This window comes from Xyrauchen texanus, chromosome 10 (genome assembly GCF_025860055.1).
Source record: "Xyrauchen texanus isolate HMW12.3.18 chromosome 10, RBS_HiC_50CHRs, whole genome shotgun sequence".
Lineage (NCBI taxonomy): Eukaryota > Metazoa > Chordata > Actinopteri > Cypriniformes > Catostomidae > Xyrauchen > Xyrauchen texanus.
Window position 1 is genome coordinate 16,975,299 of NC_068285.1, and position 23,116 is coordinate 16,998,414.

General features: G+C 36.5%; 2 protein-coding genes across 3 annotated transcripts; one reads left to right on the forward strand and one right to left on the reverse strand.

Annotated features, from left to right (window-relative positions):
• Positions 1-3,067: 3,067 nt before the first annotated feature.
• Positions 3,068-20,203, reverse strand: LOC127650284 (sodium/hydrogen exchanger 3-like). 2 transcript variants are annotated; one of them, XM_052135600.1, is made up of 17 exons: positions 19,740-20,203; positions 16,132-16,434; positions 15,639-15,799; positions 15,438-15,516; positions 14,073-14,250; positions 13,427-13,647; positions 13,087-13,289; positions 12,909-12,998; positions 8,435-8,505; positions 8,202-8,331; positions 7,757-7,914; positions 5,879-5,996; positions 5,573-5,746; positions 5,435-5,483; positions 5,268-5,342; positions 4,885-5,143; positions 3,074-4,163 (listed from the first exon to the last, which is right to left on the reverse strand). In XM_052135600.1, the coding sequence occupies exons 1-17, from the start codon at positions 19,963-19,965 to the stop codon at positions 4,160-4,162; spliced, it is 2,499 nt and encodes an 832-aa protein (XP_051991560.1). In that variant the 5' UTR covers positions 19,966-20,203; the 3' UTR covers positions 3,074-4,159. The 2 variants fall into 2 exon arrangements, with proteins under 2 accessions (XP_051991562.1, XP_051991560.1); XM_052135602.1 differs by lacking the exon at positions 12,909-12,998 and having other exon boundaries at positions 3,068-4,163.
• LOC127650285 (uncharacterized) lies at positions 8,519-11,871 on the forward strand. Its single transcript, XM_052135603.1, has one exon. The coding sequence runs from the start codon at positions 9,175-9,177 to the stop codon at positions 10,081-10,083; it is 909 nt and encodes a 302-aa protein (XP_051991563.1). The 5' UTR covers positions 8,519-9,174; the 3' UTR covers positions 10,084-11,871.
• Positions 20,204-23,116: the final 2,913 nt, after the last annotated feature.

The following is a 23,116-nucleotide window of genomic DNA, read 5'->3' on the forward strand; positions in this document are numbered from 1 at the left end:
AGAGCAGCTTCAATGTTGTTCCAAATTTCTCCTCTTGTGCTCCACAGAAGAAAGAAAGCCTTGCAGTTTTGGAACAAACTAAATGATAATAAATGATGACTCTTTCTGTCTTATTATTATTATTATTATTATTATTATTATTATTATTATTATAAAAATAACTAACTGTTTAATCTAAAATGTCAATTTTAGCGGGTTAACTGAAATTCAACTACAACAAAAAATGTGTGCTAATGTCGAATGGCTTCGGGGCTCTGTTTCTTTGTTTCAATGTGTTTGAGATCTGTTACTTCTCTGCCGCTACCAGCATTTGAATTTACTTGAATAAGGGGAGCGTTTAGTAGAACCTGCACCCATGCATTTTGGGCTGTAGGTGTTGTGAGCTTCAGTCTTTTGATGACAGCTTATACAGCCTTCTGAAGTTGCCACGGAATAAGTTGCTAAAGATCTGTAGGTGGGGCATTGTGTGTAGGGGTGGAGCTAATCAGCTTGGTGGGTGTGGCTTAAATAGCACCTCCCATAAACTGTGGTATTACACACACTCCACCCCCTGGCTTAAAGCTGGAATGCGGATACCTTCAATTAAAGGATTTTTAATTAAAAGCAGAAGTAAATATGTATATTTTATAAATAATGGAACTCCATAATGCACATCGATTATTTTTGCTAACAAAGTCTATGAGAGATTAAGCAAAAGATGATAAGTGATACTGATCATATAAATTGGGATAATATGCAATAGACTATTAATAGATTCATCTTGTTTTTCCAAAAGGAAGTGGTTTGTTGCATGGTATTGGGGGAAAAAAAAGAAAATGTCTACAAAGAGATGAACCTTTAGTCATTTTATTCTAATTATTTCTATTAACATAAAAATGAAGGTACCACCTCAAACATTTCTATTTAAGTGAACAGATTAGTACATTCAACCAAAAATGAAAAATCTGTCATTTACTCACCCTCATGTCATTCAAAATGACATTTATTTCCTCATTAGAACACGAAAAGGAAATGCACTATTCACCTTCATTGCAATCAAAGTAAATGGTGACTGAGAGCATCAGTCTCTAACATTGTGCATCTTAGTGCCATATAGGTTCGCAACAACATGAGGTTGAGTAAATGATGATAGAATTTTATTTTTAGGTGCATTCATAAATGTCTGTAGGTTACTAACCCCTTTGAACTTAATTTTATTGGTGTCTGAACTAAAGTGATAAAGGTTTATGCTACGCATCTGATTTATTCTAGCCTGGAGTATTTGCTGCTTGTTTTTATTGCTTTGACTTCAAGGTGAAGGTTCATCTTTAGGGCAGACTTAGTGGAATGTGCCTTTTCTGATGGTGCTGTTCTCAGACAAAAAAAAAAAGAAGAAATTAAGGGCCCAGCAAGCCTATATTGAAGTACTTATATATATTGATATGCTATACTGTATAAAGTGTGTTTCAGAGTGTTAAGTGTATGTGTGAGTGTAATTGTGCCTCTTTATTCGCCAAGAACACAATAAATTGCAGAGCTTGCCAGTTACAGGGTCTCTGGACCAAACTTTCTACAAGGGTTATAGTTTTTTTTTTAAATTTGGAACTTCATAACTTACAGATCAAGCACTGACCAGGCAGACTACTGTACAAAGCCTGGGAATGTCAATAATATCCAAAACCTGTAGTTGATTCCTATTCATAATTATTGTTTTGTCTCCAAACCATTTCCAACAATCAGTGTCAAATATGTGTTTTCTGTATGTGATGAAAAAGCAATAACTTAATTGGTAGCATCACTAATACAGTACTTTGCCTGATTTCCAGTTCTGGATACCTTTACATAATCGGTTTAGTTCAAGCTAGGAACGAACTCGCCTGATCCATCGGTTACTTTATTAACGTGGTTAATTTATTTTGGATGTATCTGCAATGTCACAAAAATTAATTGCTGGATCTCAAAGTAGCCTTTGATCATTTGCATAGATTACTAAATTATGACATCTTTTATATGTGATTTAAATTCGATTAAATTCAGCACATTATTAGCAATTTATTAAATGTCACTTGTCTGCTATGAATTTGATCAGAAGTATCAATGTCCAGATTTATCATACTATGCAAGCTTCTTCTTAACTTGAAGGAACTTCATAGAATTCTCCAAAGTTAGCTGTCTGTCCATTGTGATGTAACAGACATTCAAAGCTTTAGTTACCTTGTGCTGAAATAACAATGTTAATTAACTGATAACACAACTGTCCTGTTTTAGAAATGGAACTGTCCCTTTTGTTAGAATTCAACCCTTCTAACTGTGGTCTTTCATTGGGTCTTTTTATTTGGTTATTCTATTTAATTGTGAATGTTTTAATTAAAAATGTATGTATGCAAACTTTTATGGATACATGTCTTTTAAACTGTTTGTCTTGGAAACATATTATGCATATGAATAAATATTGAAAATACACATGTTTTTGTGTTTTCTGCTTTAGTTATAGTGAGGGGTGACATTGGGAAATAATCTACTGCTCACATTATTGTAAATTACTAAATATCCTTTGTTAACGAGGATTGAGAAGAACACCCTTTTGTTCCAATCATCTATCACAGTGGGTTAGACTAAAGAATACAGTTCTGTTGTGCAGCAAACGGTTGTTGAGCTTCACAAAATGGGAAGTGGCTATAAGAAAATAACCAAAGCATTGAAAATGCCCATTTCCACCATCATGGCAATATTCCAGTCAACTGGAGATCTTGAGAATCGGCCTGGAAAAGTGACGCGTGTCTATATAGTCTCCACGCACACTGTGGAGGATGGTTCAAGTGGCTGGAGATCACAGCTGGAGAATTGCAGAAATTAGTTGGGTTTATGCGTTTTAGAGAAAAATATTTATGTAAAGGTATAAAAATAAAGGTTAGATTTTGGTGATTTGTTTTTATGCAAGATCAAAAGGATAAGCAATGCAGATTTTTTCTGTTCTCATATTTACCAAGGGTGCCAATATTTTTGCCCACCACTGTAGATTACATAATTAGAAGGATCGATAGATGCTTTATTAATCCCAAAATGGAAATTGGATGATGCCATAATACCAAGAGAAACCACTATTATATGGACGGAGATCAAAAACATGATTTTAATACTAGGAAACGCTAGATTTAAAATGTTTTGACTGACCTCACCATGCTCAAAAGTATTTTCAACAATTCACAGCACACCTGCAATACATGCGAACTAAAAAACTGTCACCACTCAGTATATACACAACCGGTCAAAAGTTTGGGGTCACTTGACTGAAATGTTTCTCGTGATCTTAAAAATCTTTTGATCTGAAGGCGTATGCTTAAATGTTTGAAATTAGTTTTGTACAGAAAAATATATTAATTTATTTCATTATAAAACTACAATTTTATAAATAAATAAAAGTTTTTGAAATTAATGACTTGGACCAAATAATAAAGAAAAGAAGCCAATAAGTGCCCAACATAGATGGAAACTCCTTCAATACTGTTTTAAAAGCATCTCGGGGTGATACCTCAAAGTTGTTTGAGAAAATGTCAAGAGTTCATGTCTGCAAATTCTAGGCAAAGGGTGACAACTTTGAAGATGCTAAAATATATCACTGTTTTTATTTATTTTGGATTTTGTTTATTCACAACATAATTCCCATATTTCCATTTATGTTATTCCTTTTGAATGACATTGACTTAACTATTTTTCTAAAATGTGAAGAAAGAAATTCAAATAAAGAATAAGTGTTTCAAACTTTTTGACCAGTAGTGTAAACTCTTGTTGTAGTGCAGAAAGACCATTTTTTTAATTTGACAAAACATACAGAAGTGGAAAATGGCTGTTGCATCACTTGCATAGAACAACATGCTTCTGTATTGCTGTTTTAAAACATTCAGTAGTAGCTACCTTGTGTTGCTTACAGGATTGTCCAAATGGATTCAAAAAGGTGCCAGAAACATTCCTTTGGAATTTTGGTCTATGTAAATTAATTAGCATCTGGCATATTGTACAGGATTTCATGCAGCAAATCTCCAGTTCCACCTCATTTTTTATATTTTGTTATGGACTGGAAACCATGGACTGTGCAGGCACTGCTTTGTCTTTGGAACAGCTTAATATGTACATTTTGTCATGCGGCATTATCATCCTGAAGCATCTAGTCATGGACTCATCACCTGTAATCATAGAGTGCACATGGTCAGCAACAAATATTCTTTGGTATACTGTGCCGTTCAAAAAATGCTCTGAAAAAGGTGTCTGATGTGCCATTCCCTGTGTACTACATTGGCAAAAGCATGTGGACAACCCGTTTTAGTAAATGGTTTTGGCTGGGTGGAAGAACTTGATAGGCCTGCACAAACCCAGACCTGAACCCTACTGAACACGCTAAATACACGCCATTTTCAAGTTCTTATCACGTGGCTCGTGGTGCATGACACCGTGGAGACTCAGCATGTGAAGGCTCATGCTACTCTCCACGATCCACGCACAACTTACCACGCACCCCATTGAGAGCGAGAACCACTAATTGAGACCACAAGGAGGTTACCCCATTTTACTCTACCCTCCCTAGCAACCAGGCCAATTCGGTTGCTTAGGAGACCTGGCTGGAGTCAATCAGCACGCCCTGGATTCGAACTCGTGACTCCAGGTGTGGTAATCAGCTTCAATATTCGCTGAGATACCCAGGCCCCTAAAAACCGGGCATTTCTGGCAGAGGGTCAAAATGACCATGTTTTACAAATATATGATTGTTTTAGGGGGGATTTTTTTTTTAAAAAGTCATGTCATGACCCCTTTAAAAACATTAAGCTGCTAGGTGGGAATGCCAGCCTCCAAAAGCAAAATCAGCTATTTTCCAGTTTGATGTTATTGAACTGGAGGATGCATAGTTACATTTCTGCATTGTCTCTTTGAGGCTGTTCCTCATGCACATCCAGAGTTAAAGACACATCAGCCATAAGGAAGGAGTCTGTCGAACAGTTGCTGATCCTCATCGGTGCAAGACGCCGTAGCCTGGTGGGTGTCCAGGGCAGGTGTCGCTGGGCTCTCTGGGAGGGTGCAACAGATGTGTCCATCTCGATCTCCATAAGCCAGGGTGGGCTTTGCATTGGAGTGCCCATATCTGGCATGAATGCTGGATTCTCTATGCCAGCTTCAATGGAGAAAGCACACAAACCTTAAACTTACACATTTACAAATGTTAATGTGTTTGTGCTATTGGATAGAATTGCTCTTTACGTACAAAACAACATGTCTGTTTAGACTGCTTTGCTTACCTCCCACTATATATGTGTCTCGTGTGAAATAACCACTCATGGAACTGGTCTCACTACCAACAAACACATTGTCATCTAAAAAACAAAATTATGCATAGTCAAAGATAGATAGACAGACAGACAGATAGATTTTTTTCAGTGCGGGTGGATGGTTGTCAGATAGATACCTTCATCTCCATTTGGATAGCCTGTGCCATCTGGATGTCCATTAGACATCTGAACAAATGTATAAATAGAGAAGTGGAGAAATGTAACTACAACTGATTGATTCAGGGTAAAGGGAAGATCTTTAATATGTCTAATACCTTATGTGTTTGCTCCTTCTTGTGATGCTTAGTAAGTGTTTTGGCAGGGTTGACACCCATTTTAGCCGATTTGAAGGACTCAAGGCGGCTCCTCATGGTCCTCTGGAAGATCTCCTGCACTTCATCCTCACTCTGGTTGATGCTAAAGTGACTGCGACTGTATTTGTGACGATGCTGTGGGGAAAATTGAGAATTGATTGGGAGGAATTGTTTAATGTGCACATGTAATCAAGGGAAAAACGTCTTTGTGGTTCAAATGAGAAATATAGTGTGAACATGAATGTGTATGAGAAGGCCATTTCATACATGCTTTCTGCTCCTGTATAAGTGCTGCTGTAGAAGATGATGGGCATTGAAGTCATCCACCAAATTTTTCATGTCTTGCTCATGGATGTCCAGGGATACTGATGGAACACTGTCTTTTCTAAAATGACAAGAGACCAAAGAGTTTTAATTTTTGCCACATTTTGCCATATGGATATTTAGATATTCAATAAGTGCAATCCTAGCACAATCAGATACAGTAGTTCATCTAAACCTCTTCATAAATAATATTCTTAGTCCCATATGTAAATAAAGCAAGATCGCTGTCCTTCCTTTCATTACTTCTAACGGCAAACTTCTGGCTAAACTTCTGGCTAAACTATGCTAGTCTGATATTAAACTGATTTTAAACAGGAGGCATCTTGTATGTATGTCATATTATCTCAGTAGTGTCTCAAAATAAATTGTTTCTATAGCTCCTGGTCATTTCAAGACTTAAATGTGCTGTAAGCGTTTTATTATTTATTCATTTATTTATTGGAATACCGTAAAATTAAATGTTCATACTTTCTGACAGATTTCCCCAGTACTTCTCGCTGCAGACTGTAGCGCGATGACGTAGTGGATCTAATTCCATGCAGTTTTAATGACGTGATGGATGTTTTAATGTGCATTATATTACTGTAAAATACTTAACGGTCATTAATACAGTACATATTCATAACACACACACACACACACATTTATATATTAGGGCTGCACAATTAATTAAAATACATTTGCGGTATGATATTGTGCGATTATTTAACTGCAAAGGGCTAAGACGATTTAATTAAATTAATAGATAAATCAAGCTGTTCACTTCAAAGTCTATGTCTTTGTATTGTGTGTAAGCATTATTACAGTGTAGTCAGAGCGGTTCTGTGCTCCACAACTCCTGCTCAGATTAACAGATGTGCTTCATTCGGTTCCACGTGCATCATATTTGAAGCGCCACAGATTCACTTTCATTTCACTTTCGCATACTTCGAAATATGTTTGACCACTACATGTTAATATACAAATAATTCACCCCATGGTATTTATGCACAGCGGAGATGTTAAAATCAGGAGCACGTTATAGTGAGGAGTATATTGCTTAATTTGTTTTCTGTGTGAAATAATTTACGAAATCCATGGTTATGACCATTTTTAAAAGCTAAACTATATTAAACAAATGTCTCAGTGTAATACTTTAATACCATGTAGTAATCTACTCAATGTAAAGCATAAAAAAACATCCACTACGTCATCAAAATCCACTACGCAAAGGATTAGATCCACTACGTCATCGCGCTACAGTGTGCAACGAGGAACTTCTCAAATTATTATTTTTTTCTGTTTTTTGTTGTTGTTTTTTTCTATTATTATTGCCTTTTTGTATATACAATTATAATTATACAATTGTTAACTTTTTTGCCTTCACAATAAAACAAATAAAAAAAATAAAAATAAAAAAAACTTACTGAAACTTACTACGTACTGAAAAATCAACACACTCGTCTGTGCAACCGTCCTGCTGTAAGTGTGAACATAATATATTGAATGGTGGCCGCCGGTCTAAATTTTGTAGCTAATCAGAAATGCTCTCTTCTCATGAATAATTTTGTAGATTCTGTATTGCTCGGGTTTGCATCGGGTTGGCTGGCATGTCTTGGAGGGGCGGGGCTTTGGAAAGAGCGGGTGTTATTAAATTAATAGAATGGCGGCGGAATTTAACGGCTGAAATCACGTACAGACTTTTCAGTCAGCCATATTTTTTAAGCTAAAAGTTGTTGTCAATAGGTACGTTTCAAGTTAACAATGATTATTCTTGCAAACTAACTTTAGAGAGTGAGCAATTGTGCTGAAATATGTTTCAGACATATTCAGTGCACTTACACGATGGAGGTAATATTTTCAATCCCAAACTCGTAATTTGACATATCGACCATTATATCAGGCATGGCATCTGCAAATTCCGAACCAAACTGCTTTTTGAAATCTATGTTGGCAGCTTCATCACTACGAACGAAGGCCAGAGAACCTTGGCGCTCACCCTACATAAAAAAAGACAATTATCAGATACATTGTTCATCATCTTCATTGTTGACAGTACTCAGTCAACAGAAATACAGTGAATATAGATCTAATGGACTGCAGTAGTTCATACAGTCTGAGATGGAAATGCACTCAATTTGCAATCTAATTACCATTTATGTTTGTATATGAAACTAATTAAAACTTTTGTTTAAGGACAACCTTGCAGTTTGATACAGGTAATTTGAGACTACCAAAAATAATAAATAGCATTATTATGCTGAAATAAGCCAACCCAGGCTCTCACCTCAGAGACATAGTTCATGGCATCCTCGAGATTCAGTTTGTGAAAGATACTAAAGAGATAGTCTTTACTTTTTCTGGCCTTAGGTTTCATCAATAACCAGCTGATATACTTTTCTTCAAACCTGTTCCAACTGAGAGAGAGACAAATAGAAAGATAGGCTATGTGTTATCTTATATGTATATTACATTACAGTAAAATCATTTGGTGTAAGCAGAGAACAGAGGAATGCACACTTTCTGGTCCACCAGTTGTCTCCTATACGTCCACAAATGTCCTCCACTGCTGCAAGTATGTGATCAAATGCCTATAAAGACACCATTAGACATTGTTAAATAATAAAACTAATATAAGCCTTATTGATTATGCCAAGTTTGAAAAAAATATCTGGTCAGTCAGTGTAAAGAGTTTGTGGAGGTCCAAGTATTTTTGCAAGAGTGTTATGCTCTGGTCCCCTCCCTGCTCGTCGTGGTGACGAGGTTTATAGTAGATTAGTGTCACTGAATGGCTGGATGTCTGAGTGGTGTCTGCAGAATAAAATAGGATTTATAGACAATTGGAAAAGTTTTTGGGGTAGACCTGACCTGCTAAAGAGAGACGGACTCCAACCCTCCAGGGAAGGTGCCGCTCTCCTCTCTAGTAATTTGGCTCATAGACTTAATAATGATATTAATTGACTAAATGGGGCCCAGGTCAGGAAGCAGACAAACTGGTTAATCCGAACGTCTGCTAGCTGCCATGAGACGTCACACAGGTCACATAAACTACAACACATAGAGACTGTATCACCTAGAGATCTCATAGAGACTGTGTCTGTTCCCCGAACTACCAAACACAATACTCTCACTAAATCATTTAGAAAAAATTTGATTAAGGTCAAACTTGAACAAAACAAACAAATTAAAAATAAACATCATATAAAATAGGGCTACTAAACATTAGATCTCTTGCTACCAAAGCACTAATTGTCAATTAAATGATTACAGATCATAGATTGGATGCGCTCTGTTTGACTGAAACCTGGCTTAAACCGGATGAATATATTAGTTTAAATGAATCTACTCCCCCAGGTTATTGTTATAAACATGAACCTCGTCTGAAGGGTCGAGGAGGAGGTGTTGCTACAATTTACAGTGAAGTTTTTGGTGTTACTCAGAGGACAGGATATAAATGTAAGTCTTTTGAACTAATAATGCTTAATGTGACACCGTCAAATACAAATAAAAAATCTCTGTCGTCCTTTACCCTTTCTACAGTGTATAGATCACCCGGGCCTTATTCTGATTTCCTTAGTGAATTTGCAAATTTTTTATCAGATCTTGTAGTTACTGTAGATAGAGCCTTAATTGTTGGTGACTTCAACATTCACATACATAATGAAAATGATACATTGGGATTAGCATTTATCGATATTCTCAACTCTCTTGGAGTCAGACAAAATGTAACAGGACCAACTCATCGCCATAATCATACGCTAGATTTAATTCTTTCATATGGAGTTGATGTTGATAATATAGAAATTCTGCAGCAGAGCGATGACATCTCGGATCATTACCTCGTGTCTTGCATGCTGCAATCAGCTAATGTTACTCAATCTACACCACGCTATCGTTCAGGTAGAACTATTCTTTCGACCACTAAAGATGACTTCACTAATACACTTCCAGATCTATCTCATATACTCAGTAAACCCCAAAGCCCAGAAGAACTTGATGAAATAACAAAAAATTTAAATGCAGTCTTCTCTAGCACCCTTGATGTTGTCGCCCCACTTCGATTAAAGAAAATTAAAGAAATAAGCCCTGCACCATGGTACAATGATCACACTCATGCTCTCAAGAGAGCAGCTCGGAAAATGGAGCTATGTGGAAAAATACAAAATTAGAAGTATTTCAGGGTGCATGGAAGGATAGTGTCTGTAGCTACAAACACGCACTCAAAGCTGCCAGGTCAGCATATTTTAGTAAACTCATAGAAAATAACCACAACAATCCTAGATGTTTATTCAGTACTATGGCTAAATTGGTTAGGAATAAAGCCTCAACCGAACCAGATATTACGTCACAGCTCAAGAGTAATGACTTCATGAATTTCTTTACAGATAAAATTGAAATAATCAGAAATAAAATTGGAATTATGCAATCATCTGTCATAGCACCTCAGAAAACAGTGTTGAATAATTTCCCTCATGTGCAACTTCAATCCTTCGCTATCATAGGTCATGAAGAGCTAACAAAACTTATCGAAACATCAAAAGCCACAACTTGTTTGTTAGATCCTATACCAACTAAGTTCTTAAAAGAGGTATCTCCTGTAATATCAGAACCTCTTCTTAATATCATTAACTCCTCGCTATGCTTAGGACATGTCCCAAGAAACTTTAAAATGGCAATTATCAAACCGCTAATTAAGAAGCCACAACTTGATCCTGGAGAACTTGCTAATTATAGACTGATTTCAAATCTCCCGTTTATGTCAAAAATACTAGAAAATGTAGTATCCTCCCAAATATGTTCATTTCTACAGAGAAATAGTATATATGAAGAATTTCAATCAGGATTTAGGCCTCATCACAGTACAGAGACTGCACTTATCAGAGTTACAAATGACTTGCTCTTATCATCTGATCGCGGCTGCATTTCTCTTCTAGTGCTTTTAGATATTAGTGCTGCATTCGACACAATAGATCACGACATTCTCTTGAATAGGCTAGAGAATTATGTTGGAATTTGTGGAGTGGCATTAGCATGGTTTAGGTCATATTTAGCAGACCGCTACCACTTTGTCTATTTAAATGAAGAATTGTCAAACCAAACAAAAGTAAAGTATGGAGTGCCACAGGGATCAGTTTTAGGGCCTCTGCTTTTCTCTATGTATATGCTTCCCCTGGGAGATATTATCAGGAATCGTGGAATAAGTTTCCACTGCTATGCTGACGATACACAACTTTATATTTCTTCAGAACCTGATGAGATTTCACAATTCTCAAAATTAGCAGAGTGTATCAATGAAATAAAAGATTGGATGGCCAGAAATTTCCTTCTACTCAATTCTGACAAAACAGAGGTTCTAATTATTGGACCAAAAAAACTCTAAAAATAAGCCACTAAAATATAATTTGACTCTAGATGGATGTACTGTTACATCATCTTCAACAGCAAAGAACTTAGGTGTTATATTTGATACCAATCTGTCCTTTGAAAATCAAATTACAAATGTTTGTAGAACAGCATTCTTCCACCTAAGAAATATTGCTAAATTAAGGCATATGCTCTCGGTTGCTGATGCCGAAAAACTAATTCATGCGTTCATGACCTCAAGACTAGATTATTGTAATGCATTACTGGGAGGATGTCCAGCAAGATCAATAAATAAACTTCAATTGGTTCAAAATGCAGCAGCCAGAGTGCTGGCGAGAACCAAGAAATATGATCATATTAGCCCCATTTTATCATCGTTACATTGGCTACCTGTTAAATTCCGTATTGATTTTAAAATTCTGTTAACTACGTACAAAGCTTTGAATGGTCTAGCTCCGCAGTACTTAAGTGATCTTCTAACACGCTATATTCCAACACGTTCATTAAGATCGCAAAATTCTGGCTTATTAATAGTTCCTAGAATATCAAAATCCACTAAAGGAGGAAGATCCTTTTCATATTTGGCTCCTAAACTATGGAATAGTCTCCCAAACTCTGTTCAAGATGCAGACACACTCTCTCAGTTTAAGTCTAGACTAAAGACTCATCTATTTAGCCAGGCATACACCTAATTTATCCCACAATTAGGCTGCTTTAGTTGGGTCTGGAACCAGAAACCAGAAACATTGAGCATGATCTCTAACTCTGCAATATATTGAATGGCATCTACGCTTACATCTTTTTATTTGTTTCCCTGTCTCAACCTCGGGACTCCTATCCTGAGGTCACCAGAACCGGCTGGATCCAGCACCATTCCTGCTTCATGTTGGACTCCACTGCTACATGTCGCAGAATGATGATGACTAAATGCAGCCGGTGCCAGCCAAACATCACTTCAATCTATTATGACGGACTTCAGAGGATGAAATTATGCCAACTCCAACCTGCATCACCTCGGTCTATTTATGGACTACGATCCTGAAATGAAATGCTTAGACTAACAATTGCCAACAAAAGCCTTCATCAGCCAATTAACAAGGACAATTGCATCTATGTGAACTTCTGCAATTAATCAAGATGGACTTCAAAGACTTTGGTCATTAATCTTACAGTTCAAACACAATCTATGTTTAATCAATGACCCTTATCACTTAGTTTAATAATTTTAAACCATGATTTTACCTATACATAATTAATATTTACATTACATTCATAATGTTAGCCAGAGGGGAACTGGCCCCCACAGTGAGTCTGGTTTCTCCCAAGGTTATTTTTCTCCATTAATCTACATCTTATGGAGTTTTGTGATTCTTGCCACAGTCGCCTACAGCTTGCTCACTGGGGTTATTAATACAATTATCATTTAATTATTTACAAACACTATTAAAATTCGTATTTTATCTAAATTACACAATGATGATTAATCGACTTTATAGACATTACAGTTCTTATCGTCTGTTAATGCTAATATTCTGTAAAGCTGCTTTGAAACTATGTGTGTTGTGAAAGGCGCTATACAAATAAAATTGTCTTGACTTGACTTGACTTATGCATCATGACAAACAGTTACCCTGTTGTTCAGTTTTTCAACAAGTTTCAAGTCTGTATGAGCTGCCCTTTTGACCTTAAGCCACTGAACCAATGGCTTCATCGTGATTCCCTAAAAAAAAAAAGAGGGAAACAAATGCACAATGAAACTACAATTTAGTTTGGATTATGATGAGAGTGACTGAGGGAGGGGGTTGTACCTGAAGTATGACAGTGAAATACACCACAATGAGGGTGGTACTAATCATGAGATTCTTCTCTTTTATCTTGTTCTCATCTAGCATGGCTGCCAATCCATACGCCACTGCTCCTCGCAGGCCACCATAGCTCATCACAACCTGGTCAATGACTTCAATGGGAACCAGTCTAAACTTGTTTAAGGTCCAGGTAAGGAAGAAAACACCTGGAACACACACATATTCCCCAAGAATATTGCCATGAAAACACAATGAATAGACAAAGACGTGAACGTTTTTAAAGGCCTTTCAGACAACAAGCTCAATGGGGCACAACGATGCTTATGCATGATCTTTATCTCACCTATGATCCTGTAAATAAACACAAAGAGGAGGGTGAGGAGGATGAAGCCAGTGTTCCACACCCAGATAACACTATCGATTGCTGTAATGCCCAGGAATAAAAAGATAATTGTCTCGGAGCCGTTCGCAAGCACTTTTATGGCATGACGAACTGTTGTAACTGATTTCTCATCCATGTTGGCGTTCACATATTTCTGGCAGCAAATACCGCAGAAGGTGATTCTGTGACATATAAAACCAGTGTTGTCCATTAACGACAGTACATGCTTGAAAACATTGTGCATATCCAACAGTAACTATTTATCATAACAATCCACTTTTGCTGTATTGTGGCCACAAAAGTGTTTGGACACTTATTCATACACATGTATGATTTTTATTTCAGTTAACAACAAAATATCAAAGTGCCATCTGGAAATAAATTATGCTACACCAATTCAACTATTAAAGAAATAATATCCTATTATCCTATAATAGTATTATGCTTGAAAGGTGTGCTTGTGCTATCTTTCTTTAAATATAAATTCCACTTGGTTTAAAATGTTGCTATATTATGCAAAGACATTCATACATTTTTAAGTGTGGCTACAGTGAACAAATACCGTTTGTTATTTGTTAAAGTGTAACTTTGTTTAAGAGACTCTTACGAAAGTATTGCAGAGAGGGAGAGCATGTCTGCTGTCAGGTAAGACAAGTATCCCACCACAAAGACGAAGCCAGCTTCGATGATTTGTATGTTCTTGGTGCATCTGGTCAGCAGGGACAGCAGGATGGCAAATACAATGCCGAGAAATGAGCCTCCAAATGCCACCACAAAAAATGAAACTAGGAGAACATAAAAGTGAGGGGGAAAATACAAAGAAAACAAGCTGAATATCGGACACTGGAAACCTCCTAGAGGATGAATTTGAGTTGCTAAAATTAATGTATATCCATGAGAATTTGTGAATATACATTGGGGTTCAAAAGGTTTGAGTCCACATTAAAAATCTTGGATTCAGAATCTATTTTAAACCTTGAAATAAACTTAAAGTTTTAGGATTTTTAACAACAAAAGGACGTTACGATGTAAAATGAACAATAAATATTTAAGATTCCGCACTGTTTCTAGGTTACAAATAAAATCAGCAAATTTGTGTCATTGAGCAAAAGCTCATTCCCTTGCTTCAACACACAAGATCCTCTTTGGTTCAGATCAGATTTTGCACAAACTTTTGCATGTGGTCATAAGGAACATACCAAATACTAAGAAATTCTGTTAATTTAGGTTGTTCATTTTTCATTTCAACTTATCACTCAAATTGTCATACTGATGCTATAATTTTCAATGAAAATATTTGTATTAAATTAGAAAAATTTAATAAAGAATAATTTTCACACATGGACCAGTATGACCACATGGGAAGACAATGTTTCGGAGAGTTCCGGTTTTCAAGGATTGGCCACATGATGCTGACAAGCGGCATCTCCTATCAGATATTTTTGCATCGGCCGCACTGTATTAACTTTCCCTTGTGGCTACTGGAAATGCAGTGCGTCAGCAGCGTGGGAGATCCGGATTCGGATCCTGTGCTGAAATCAGAAAGCAATCACGTTTGCATAATCGTGCTTGATTGAGATGTTGCGTTTTTTTTCCTCTATCATTACATGTTTGCTCCAATGAGTTACATTTATTTTTAGGGGTTGGGTTAGGGGGGTGCAGTTTATAAAATATGCATTCCTCTTCACTGTATTACGACATGTACAGCTGAAAACATCTTGCTTCACAACTCGCTTTTTGCACCACTCTGTGGATGTTTCACTGGGTGATGAAGCTTACACATGTCCATACATCAAACAACATCATACTGCTTTGGCCACTGGGGGCAGTGTTTAAAATTTTGGTAGGAACAGATACATTTTACCCATAGAAAAGTCAACCTACTGTTTCTGATTTCACAGTGAGATCAGTGTGTGTGGACTCAGACTTTTGAACCCCCTTGTATAATAAGAAAGGCATTGAGGGTCCATACATATGCCCTTGAAAATCTCTGCAGCATCAATCCTTGGACCTCCAAGAGAAACAAAGGCATCAAATACATTGTAAAGCACCTACAAATGAGAAACAAAAGAAGATTGCATAAGCAGAGAGAAAATGTGCTAAAGGTGCTTGTCCATAACAAACAGAATCATGGCTTTCAGAGCTTTCGAGGAAATGAATCTCTATTACTCACTACTGTGACTCCATCATTAAGCAACGACTCTCCAAAAACCAGGATAAAGAGCACCTCGTTTACATGCACTTCCTCAAAAACGGCAATCACCGCCACTGGGTCCACTGCGGCGATTAGACTGCCAAATAATAGGAATTGTAGAAGGCCAATGTCCAGGTCACCTGATGTTCAGAGAAACTTTCTGATTAATTCAGTGTCAACTATGCAGTAGATCATAAACACTATTTGAATGTCTATGTCACCATTTACTTTCATTGTGTTTCACGGAAAAAAAAGTCATTCAAGTCTTGGAATTGGAATTTTATACAGGGTGTGGGTAAATAAAGTTCTATTGTTGTTTTGCTTCAAGAGGGACTATTAGTCTGGTACTGTACTTGCCACACCAGTTTTCAAATGGGCATGCTCTATACGTGTAAAAGACGTACAATGTACATTTAATACATGCACATTAACAGAAAAGTGAGAACGCAGAAAATGACAGTTTCGGATTTACCCATTGCTCCAGCCTCATAGCAGCCCCATAGTGAGAGGCCCACGGCAGCTGCATTCCAGCAAGTTCCGATGATGGCATAAATAAGAATGGCTCCCAGGTTGCTGAAAAATAGCTTGTTGGGCATAAAGTAACTTGCATCCAAGATGATCTGGGGCAACAAGTAGTAGAAGAAAGTGGGAGGTTGCAGTCTGAAAGTCTGTGCTTTGTCTGCTCCCCAGACGATGCCTCCTAAGATAAATCCCAGTATGATGAGCATTCCACTCTCTGGGATCACACTGGTGACATGGTGGTTTATTTCAATCACTGGAAAGAGAGGGAGAAAGAGAGAGACTTGGAGTGAATGCATGGCAGCTGTTTATTTACAAGAATATGTAAACATTTAGAGTACTGTTTAAGTGTGGCAGGTTTTAAAGGGATAGTTCACCCAAAAATGAAAACTGATCCAAACCTGTGTAACTTTCTTTGTTCCTTTTAAAAGATGTTAGGCAGAATGTCTCAGTCACCATTCACTTTTCATTTGCTGGCTTTCTGCCTAACATCTCTTTTTGTGCTCCTCAGAAGAAAGTCAAATGTGTTTGAAACAAAATGAGGGTGAGTAAATGATGACTGGGTGAACTAACTCTTTAATCATGTTTTCATAGTTTTTTATTAATTCATTCTTTTTTTCTGCCATTGCATTTATTATTGTTTGGATGCTTTGGCAATATTGTATGTAAAACAAGCATGCCAATAAAATACTTTTGAAAAATATTGATAAGGTTAACAGGGAATTTGTTAATATTCTGCTGCCTAATCTTAAAGGAATATTCCAGGTTCAATACAAGTTAAGCTCAGTTGACAGTATTTGTGGCATAAATACCACAGTTGAATACCACAAAAATGTATTTCGATTCATCCCTCCTTTTCTTAAAAAAAAAAAAAAAAAGCAAAAATCGAGGTTACAGTGAGAAACTTACTATGGAAGTGAATGGGGACAATTTTTGGAGGGTTTAAACAGAAATGTGAAGCTTATCATTTTGTAAAAGCACTTGCATTAATTCTTCTGTTAACTTGTGTATTATATGAGCTGTAAAGTTGTTTTAAATTGTAATTTTTACTGTGATTATAGGGTTTGTTGACATTACACCATCATGGTAATGAAGTTGTAAAATTGGCAATAACTTTACACAAAAGAGGTTAGTAAGTGATTACATCACAATAAAATCATGTTCACATGCATATTCTATATGGCTTGTGGCTATACTTTTGAAACAGTGAGTACTTTAAAAAAATTGGCCCCCATTCACTTCAATTGTAAGTGCCTCACTGGAACAAAGTCTTTATAGCAAGCCTGCTGTTGGCCATCTTTGGAAAGCTCATTTCCAATCATGCCAGTGCAGCTCCTATCTACTTGAATTGGGGAAAACCAAAATCTCAAAATCAGTTGGTCAAGTTTACGTTCAAAGAACATATTTCAAATCAGCAGTAAAATCTGACAATGTTGGTATCATAAAACGTGCTTTTTTTCCTCATATTACACTAAAATACGCAATTTCCCTGGCTTGTATAGTTAATGCGCTTGTACGTTAGTGGGTTGATTGACAGGCAATGTCGGTATCTTAAAGGTTATTGGCTCTTTTACCTGTAAGGCGGGACCTAAGTATTTGACTCCTAAAGTACTCTTTTGATAGGAGTATGTAGATGATATGCAGCAAAATTCATACAAATTACACCAACAGCAATTTTTGAAAAAATTGGTTTGTAATATAACAAAGATTTTATAACTAAAATTAAAACGGCTGACTATTCTCTGAAAGGATAAAAGCTAATTCAAACCTTTTGTATTATTATGAATTTTTTTCTTTATTATTATGACAATACATTCAAGAAATGGTTAAAAACTTTATTGATATTCTTATTCACTTTTTGATTCTTATTTATTATTACTATCGATTCATTACATTATTATTCTCTACTCCTCAAGCATCCCTCTCTCAGATACTGTATATGAGAATATTGCGAAAAGGTGACTATTTTTAGTATCAAACTGACAAAACAAGAAAGAAAAAAGTATTTAAAAATCTGCCTAAATATTGAGAGCATATGAAGAAAGATCAGACAGACACTGAAACTGAGGACAGCATTTTACACTCCATACTGATAACAGTCTGAGTCAGAATAACAGTACTAACCATGTTAATGACAACATGCAATTGCATTAGTTACCATCCTTTTACAAGAGTTGTAGTGTTTGCAAAATATTATTTTATGGGAATCTTTGAGCCTCTTTTGTGCCTCTCAATTTGCAATAGATCTTTTTCACCCTGCTGGAAATCCAGCTTAAGCTGGTAGCTGTGTTATTGAACATGGTAGCTTGGTCAAGCTGGTCATGAGCTGGTCCAAGCTGGTCGACCAGCTACCGTGTTCCAAAAACCAGCTTGACCACCTTGAGCTGGTGTTGCAAGCTGCTTGCTGGTCTCCCAGCTTGGACCAGCTAGAAACCAGCTACCATGTTCCAAAACACAGCTACAAGGTAAAGCTGGATTTTCCATTAGGGCACAGACTGTGATGACGTGTTTCCACCTTATTTAGGAGCGTAAATCTCATAATTTTTTTATATGATACATTTAGTTAATATTGAGTGTAAGTTTATAACATTATGCTTATTGCTTATTTTGTTTATTGCTCTATTTATTGTCTTTCATCTTCTGGAATGTCATTAAAATGTAATAGTGGATTTTTTCTTTTGGTCTTGGAGCAAATGGGTAAGTGAAAATAATATGTGCAGTGATCGCCTGTTCACTCCCATTCACCGCTGTCGAGGTTTACCCTGCAATCATTTACTTCCGTATTCCAAAACCTGAAAAGGTCTATTGTCAGGTTACACAGTATTGTTTCTATATTTCCTAGTATGAGGTTTTTATCAAGGGATCACCTTGAACTTAACTGAAATTCAACCTCTCATTAAAGTATGACATCCTTGTAAGAACAAACCCTTAAATTAATTAATGATGAATACCACTGATGTGTTTATATATTGTTAACAAATAATTGGAATATGTTAAACAACAAAATTTTCTTTGCTGGGTAACTGTCAAACACTTTACAGTAGGCCTAATTGCTTTATATGTCAGCATTAGTTAACGCTATGTTAGTTTCAACAAACAATGAAAAATACTTTTACTGCATTTATCTTAAAAAAAACATTATTTTCTACATATTCTATTTTATTTTAAAATTCAAAGTTGTATGCTTTAATAAGTTACCGGTACACAATATGGACTAACACATGAAAAAACTATGAACAATACCTTTAATGCATTTATTAATCTTGGATAATGTTAGTTTCTAAATGTTCTAATACATTTAGAAGATTAAACGTTTAAGAAAAAGTTGTGTAAATGTTAAGATTAAGAGTATATGTTAACATTAGTTGCATAAGCATGTATTATGAACTAACAACAACAGACAATGAACAACGGAAATTTATGAATAAACTTTAAGCAATATTAATAAAGGCTGTAAAAAAACCTGTTTATTGTTAGTAGATACCTAATGCATTAAAGTTAACATATGTAACCTTATTTTTTAAATGTCACAATTTTCACTTTGTAGTTCAAGCTGCCTACCTGATAGTTTTGCCAAGCCAGCCACAAATACCCACACGACTACCAGATATGGGGTCTGCACATGATGCCATTCGAAAGTGACAATCGGAAGTCCAGTTAGATTTGGTTCCAGTCGATGACGAGAGCTCTGGCACTGGTTTGCATCTGCACTTATTCCTTGGATTAAATGGTTAACAAAACACACCAGGAAAACCCTCAACAGGCACAGGTAAGTAGAACTTGGCATTGCGATGAAATGATAAAGATGCTTTATAAGATCATTATCAACTCCTGATTGTGGGTTCTATAGTTCTATAGTTGTCCTGCTAAAAGTTCTTGATGAGACAAAGTATTGTACTTTTAGTATTTCTTCAAATCTGTACTCATTTTCAAAGATTATTCCTCCTTAGTTCACCTGCTACCTTTCTATCAGTCCTCTCTCAGACTTTGTGGTCCAGGAGAGAGCAGTGGTGCAATCAGGGCAGTGTAATAAGAGTAGTCATGAAACCGCTAGTCAGCCTTTAATTTATCACACAGAAAAGGGGCTGTGATCTACGTCACTGGACTGTTACTCTATCACGTTATTGATGATTACTCTTGCTGCTTGTGTTTAAAACTTTCCCTCACAGTTCACACTGGTTAGTGTTCAGCCAACATTATCAGACTTAACCACTGCATTGATACACTGAATTAGACTATGGTTCTTTTAGGGAATATTTTGGTGCAACTATTCTGTCCAAATATTACTTCTAAATAATATTCCATTCTTCCTAGATCATGAGGTTCACTGTGAATTACAGTTCCCTTTCTGCTTAAAAACTATTCGTTTATCAGTATTTGAAGTTGATGTTTGACTAAAGGAGTTGTCTAGCAGAATTTCCAAGCTTTTCTTTCCATATAAAGAAAGTGAATGTCCCTGGTCCTCATTCTCTTTCGTTGTTTGGAAAATATCATTTTGGACATTATGTTTAATACCTCCTTTGGTGTTCAATAGTAGAAACAAAGTCATAGTAAAGTTACACTAAAGTTATATTTTTGGTGAACTATTCCTTTAATTGATTCACTTGTTATTGCACTCATCATTAAAGTTCAATTATTTGAATCAGTTTCCAAACAAAAACTGTTTTAATTAAGAAGCAAAATCATTTTGGGGAATTCGGATGGCTTTAGTGTGCAAAAACAGTTTCCATGCATTTCGAGTTAAACTGTTACTTACTTTGGCCCTTTGTGAATGTGACGTGAATAAAGGAAGTGATCTGTACGGCATGTACCCATGCATGTGTGTCGGTGAAAGTCTTAATCGTAGACCCTGAGATGACAGCTGTACTGCCTACTGAACTGGGAAATAAGTGGAAAGGCTGAAGGCAAAACAGTTTGCACTTTACAGGTCAAAAACACAGCTTCACCATAGAACCCTATTGACATTTAAATGATAAGCACAAATGTAAACATTTGAACAACACATTTTTTATTGTTTAAATCCATAAAGAGTTATTTCACAAAATAGCACAGTGCACATAGTAGTGTTGTGCTTTCTTGAATATTAATGAATGTATGCACCCTGTTGCACTTACGTAACATAAGTTGTGTCAAAAGCTGGATCTCACATCATACATAAAATGAAAATTATATTTATATACACCCAAGTGGAGAAATTTTATGTAATTTAACTCTAGTCATAAATTGGAAATGGCCCCTTTAAGAACTAAAGTTTTAGGACACTTGCTTTTCGGCACTCTCTGGCGTTAGAGATGTGGGAACATGCATTGTGCATCGTTTGAGAATTCTCTGGGATAGCATGTGTGGAGTTATTTGTCCTGCTGTGCTAAAGTTTAGCATTCTTCTTCTGTTTTCTGTAGACGGCCCATCGACTACTGTTTAATTTTTTTATTATTAAACAGCTGTCAGAGTAAAACCCCAGAAAATGTATTTGCATCCTGTGTTGTTTATTTACAGCCCACAGGCTACATATGTGTTTGTGTGTTATGTATGTACATTTGATGTCAGAAGTTAACGTACACCTTAGCCAAATACATTTAAACTCAGTTTTTCACAAGTCCTGAAATTTAATTGTAGAAAACGTTCCCTGTCTTAGGACTGTTAATATCACTACTTTATTTTAAGAATGTGACATTTCAGAATAATAGTAGAGAGAATTATTTATTTCAGCTTTTATTTCTTTCATCACATTCCCAGTTGTTCAGAAGTTTAAATACACTTTGTTAGAATTTGGTAGCATTGACTTTACATTGTGTCTTGGGTCAAACATTTGGGGAGCCTTCCACAAGCTTCTCACAATACATTGCTGGAATTTTGGCCCATTCCTCCAGACAGAACTGGTGTAACTGGAGTCAGGTTTGTGGGCCTCCTTGCTCGCACACACTTTTTCAGTTCTACCCACAAATGTTCTATCAGATTGAGGTCAGGGCTTTGTGATGGCCACTCCAATACCTTGACTTTGTTGTCCTTAAGTAATTTTGCCACAACTTTGGAGGTATGCTTTGGGTAATTATCTATTTGGAAGACCCATTTGCAACCAAGCATAAACTTCATGGCTGATGTATTGAGATGTTGCTTCAATATATCCACATCATTTTCCTTCCTCATGATTCCATCTATTTTGTGAAATGCACCAGTCCCTCCTGCAGCAAAGCACCCCAACAACATGATGCTACCACCCCCATGCTGCACAGTTGGGATGGTGTTCTTCGGCTTGCAAGCCTCACTCTTTTTATCTCCAAACATAACTATGGTCATTATGGCCAAAAAGTTAAATTTCTCTAAAAGGAAATTTCTCCAAAAAGTATTTGTCCCCATGTGTACTTGCAAACTGTATTTTGTTTTTTTTATGGCAGTTTTGGAGCAGTGGTTTCTTCCTTGCTGAGTAGCCTTTCAGGTTATGTCGATATCAGGACTCATTTTACTGTGGATATAGATACTTGTCTACCTGTTTCCTCCAGCATCTTCACAATGTCCTTTGCTGTTCTGGGATTGATTTGCACCAAACTACATTCATCTCTAGGAGACAGAATGCGTCTCCTTCCTGAGCGGTATGATGGCTGCATGGTCCCATGGTGTTTATACTTGTGTACTATTGTTTGTACAGATGAACGTGGTACCTTCAGTCATTTGGAAATTGCTCCCAAGGATGAACCAGACTTGTGGAGGTCCACAATTGTTTTTCTGAGGTCTTGGCTGATTTCTTTTGATTTTCCCATGATGTCAAGCAAAGAGGAACGTAGTTTGAAGGTAGGCCTTAAAATACATCCACAGGTACACCTCCAAGTGACTCCAATTAGCCTATCAGAAGCCTAAAGGCTTGACATCATTTTCTGGAATTTTCCAAGCTGCTTAAAGGCACAGTTAACTTAGTGAATGTAAACTGCTGACCCACTGGA

Excerpts from the sequence above, each read along its gene's own strand:
- LOC127650285 (XM_052135603.1), top strand. The coding sequence starts at position 9,175 with ATGATTACAGATCATAGATTGGATGCGCTCTGTTTGACTGAAACCTGG.
- LOC127650284 (XM_052135600.1), bottom strand. The coding sequence starts at position 19,965 with ATGCCAAGTTCTACTTACCTGTGCCTGTTGAGGGTTTTCCTGGTGTGT. Across the intron at positions 15,517-15,638 it reads TTAATGATGGAGTCACAGTA|GTGCTTTACAATGTATTTGA; the intron begins GTGAGTAATAGA and ends TCTCATTTGTAG. Across the intron at positions 7,915-8,201 it reads CCATGAACTATGTCTCTGAG|GGTGAGCGCCAAGGTTCTCT; the intron begins GTGAGAGCCTGG and ends TTTTTTATGTAG.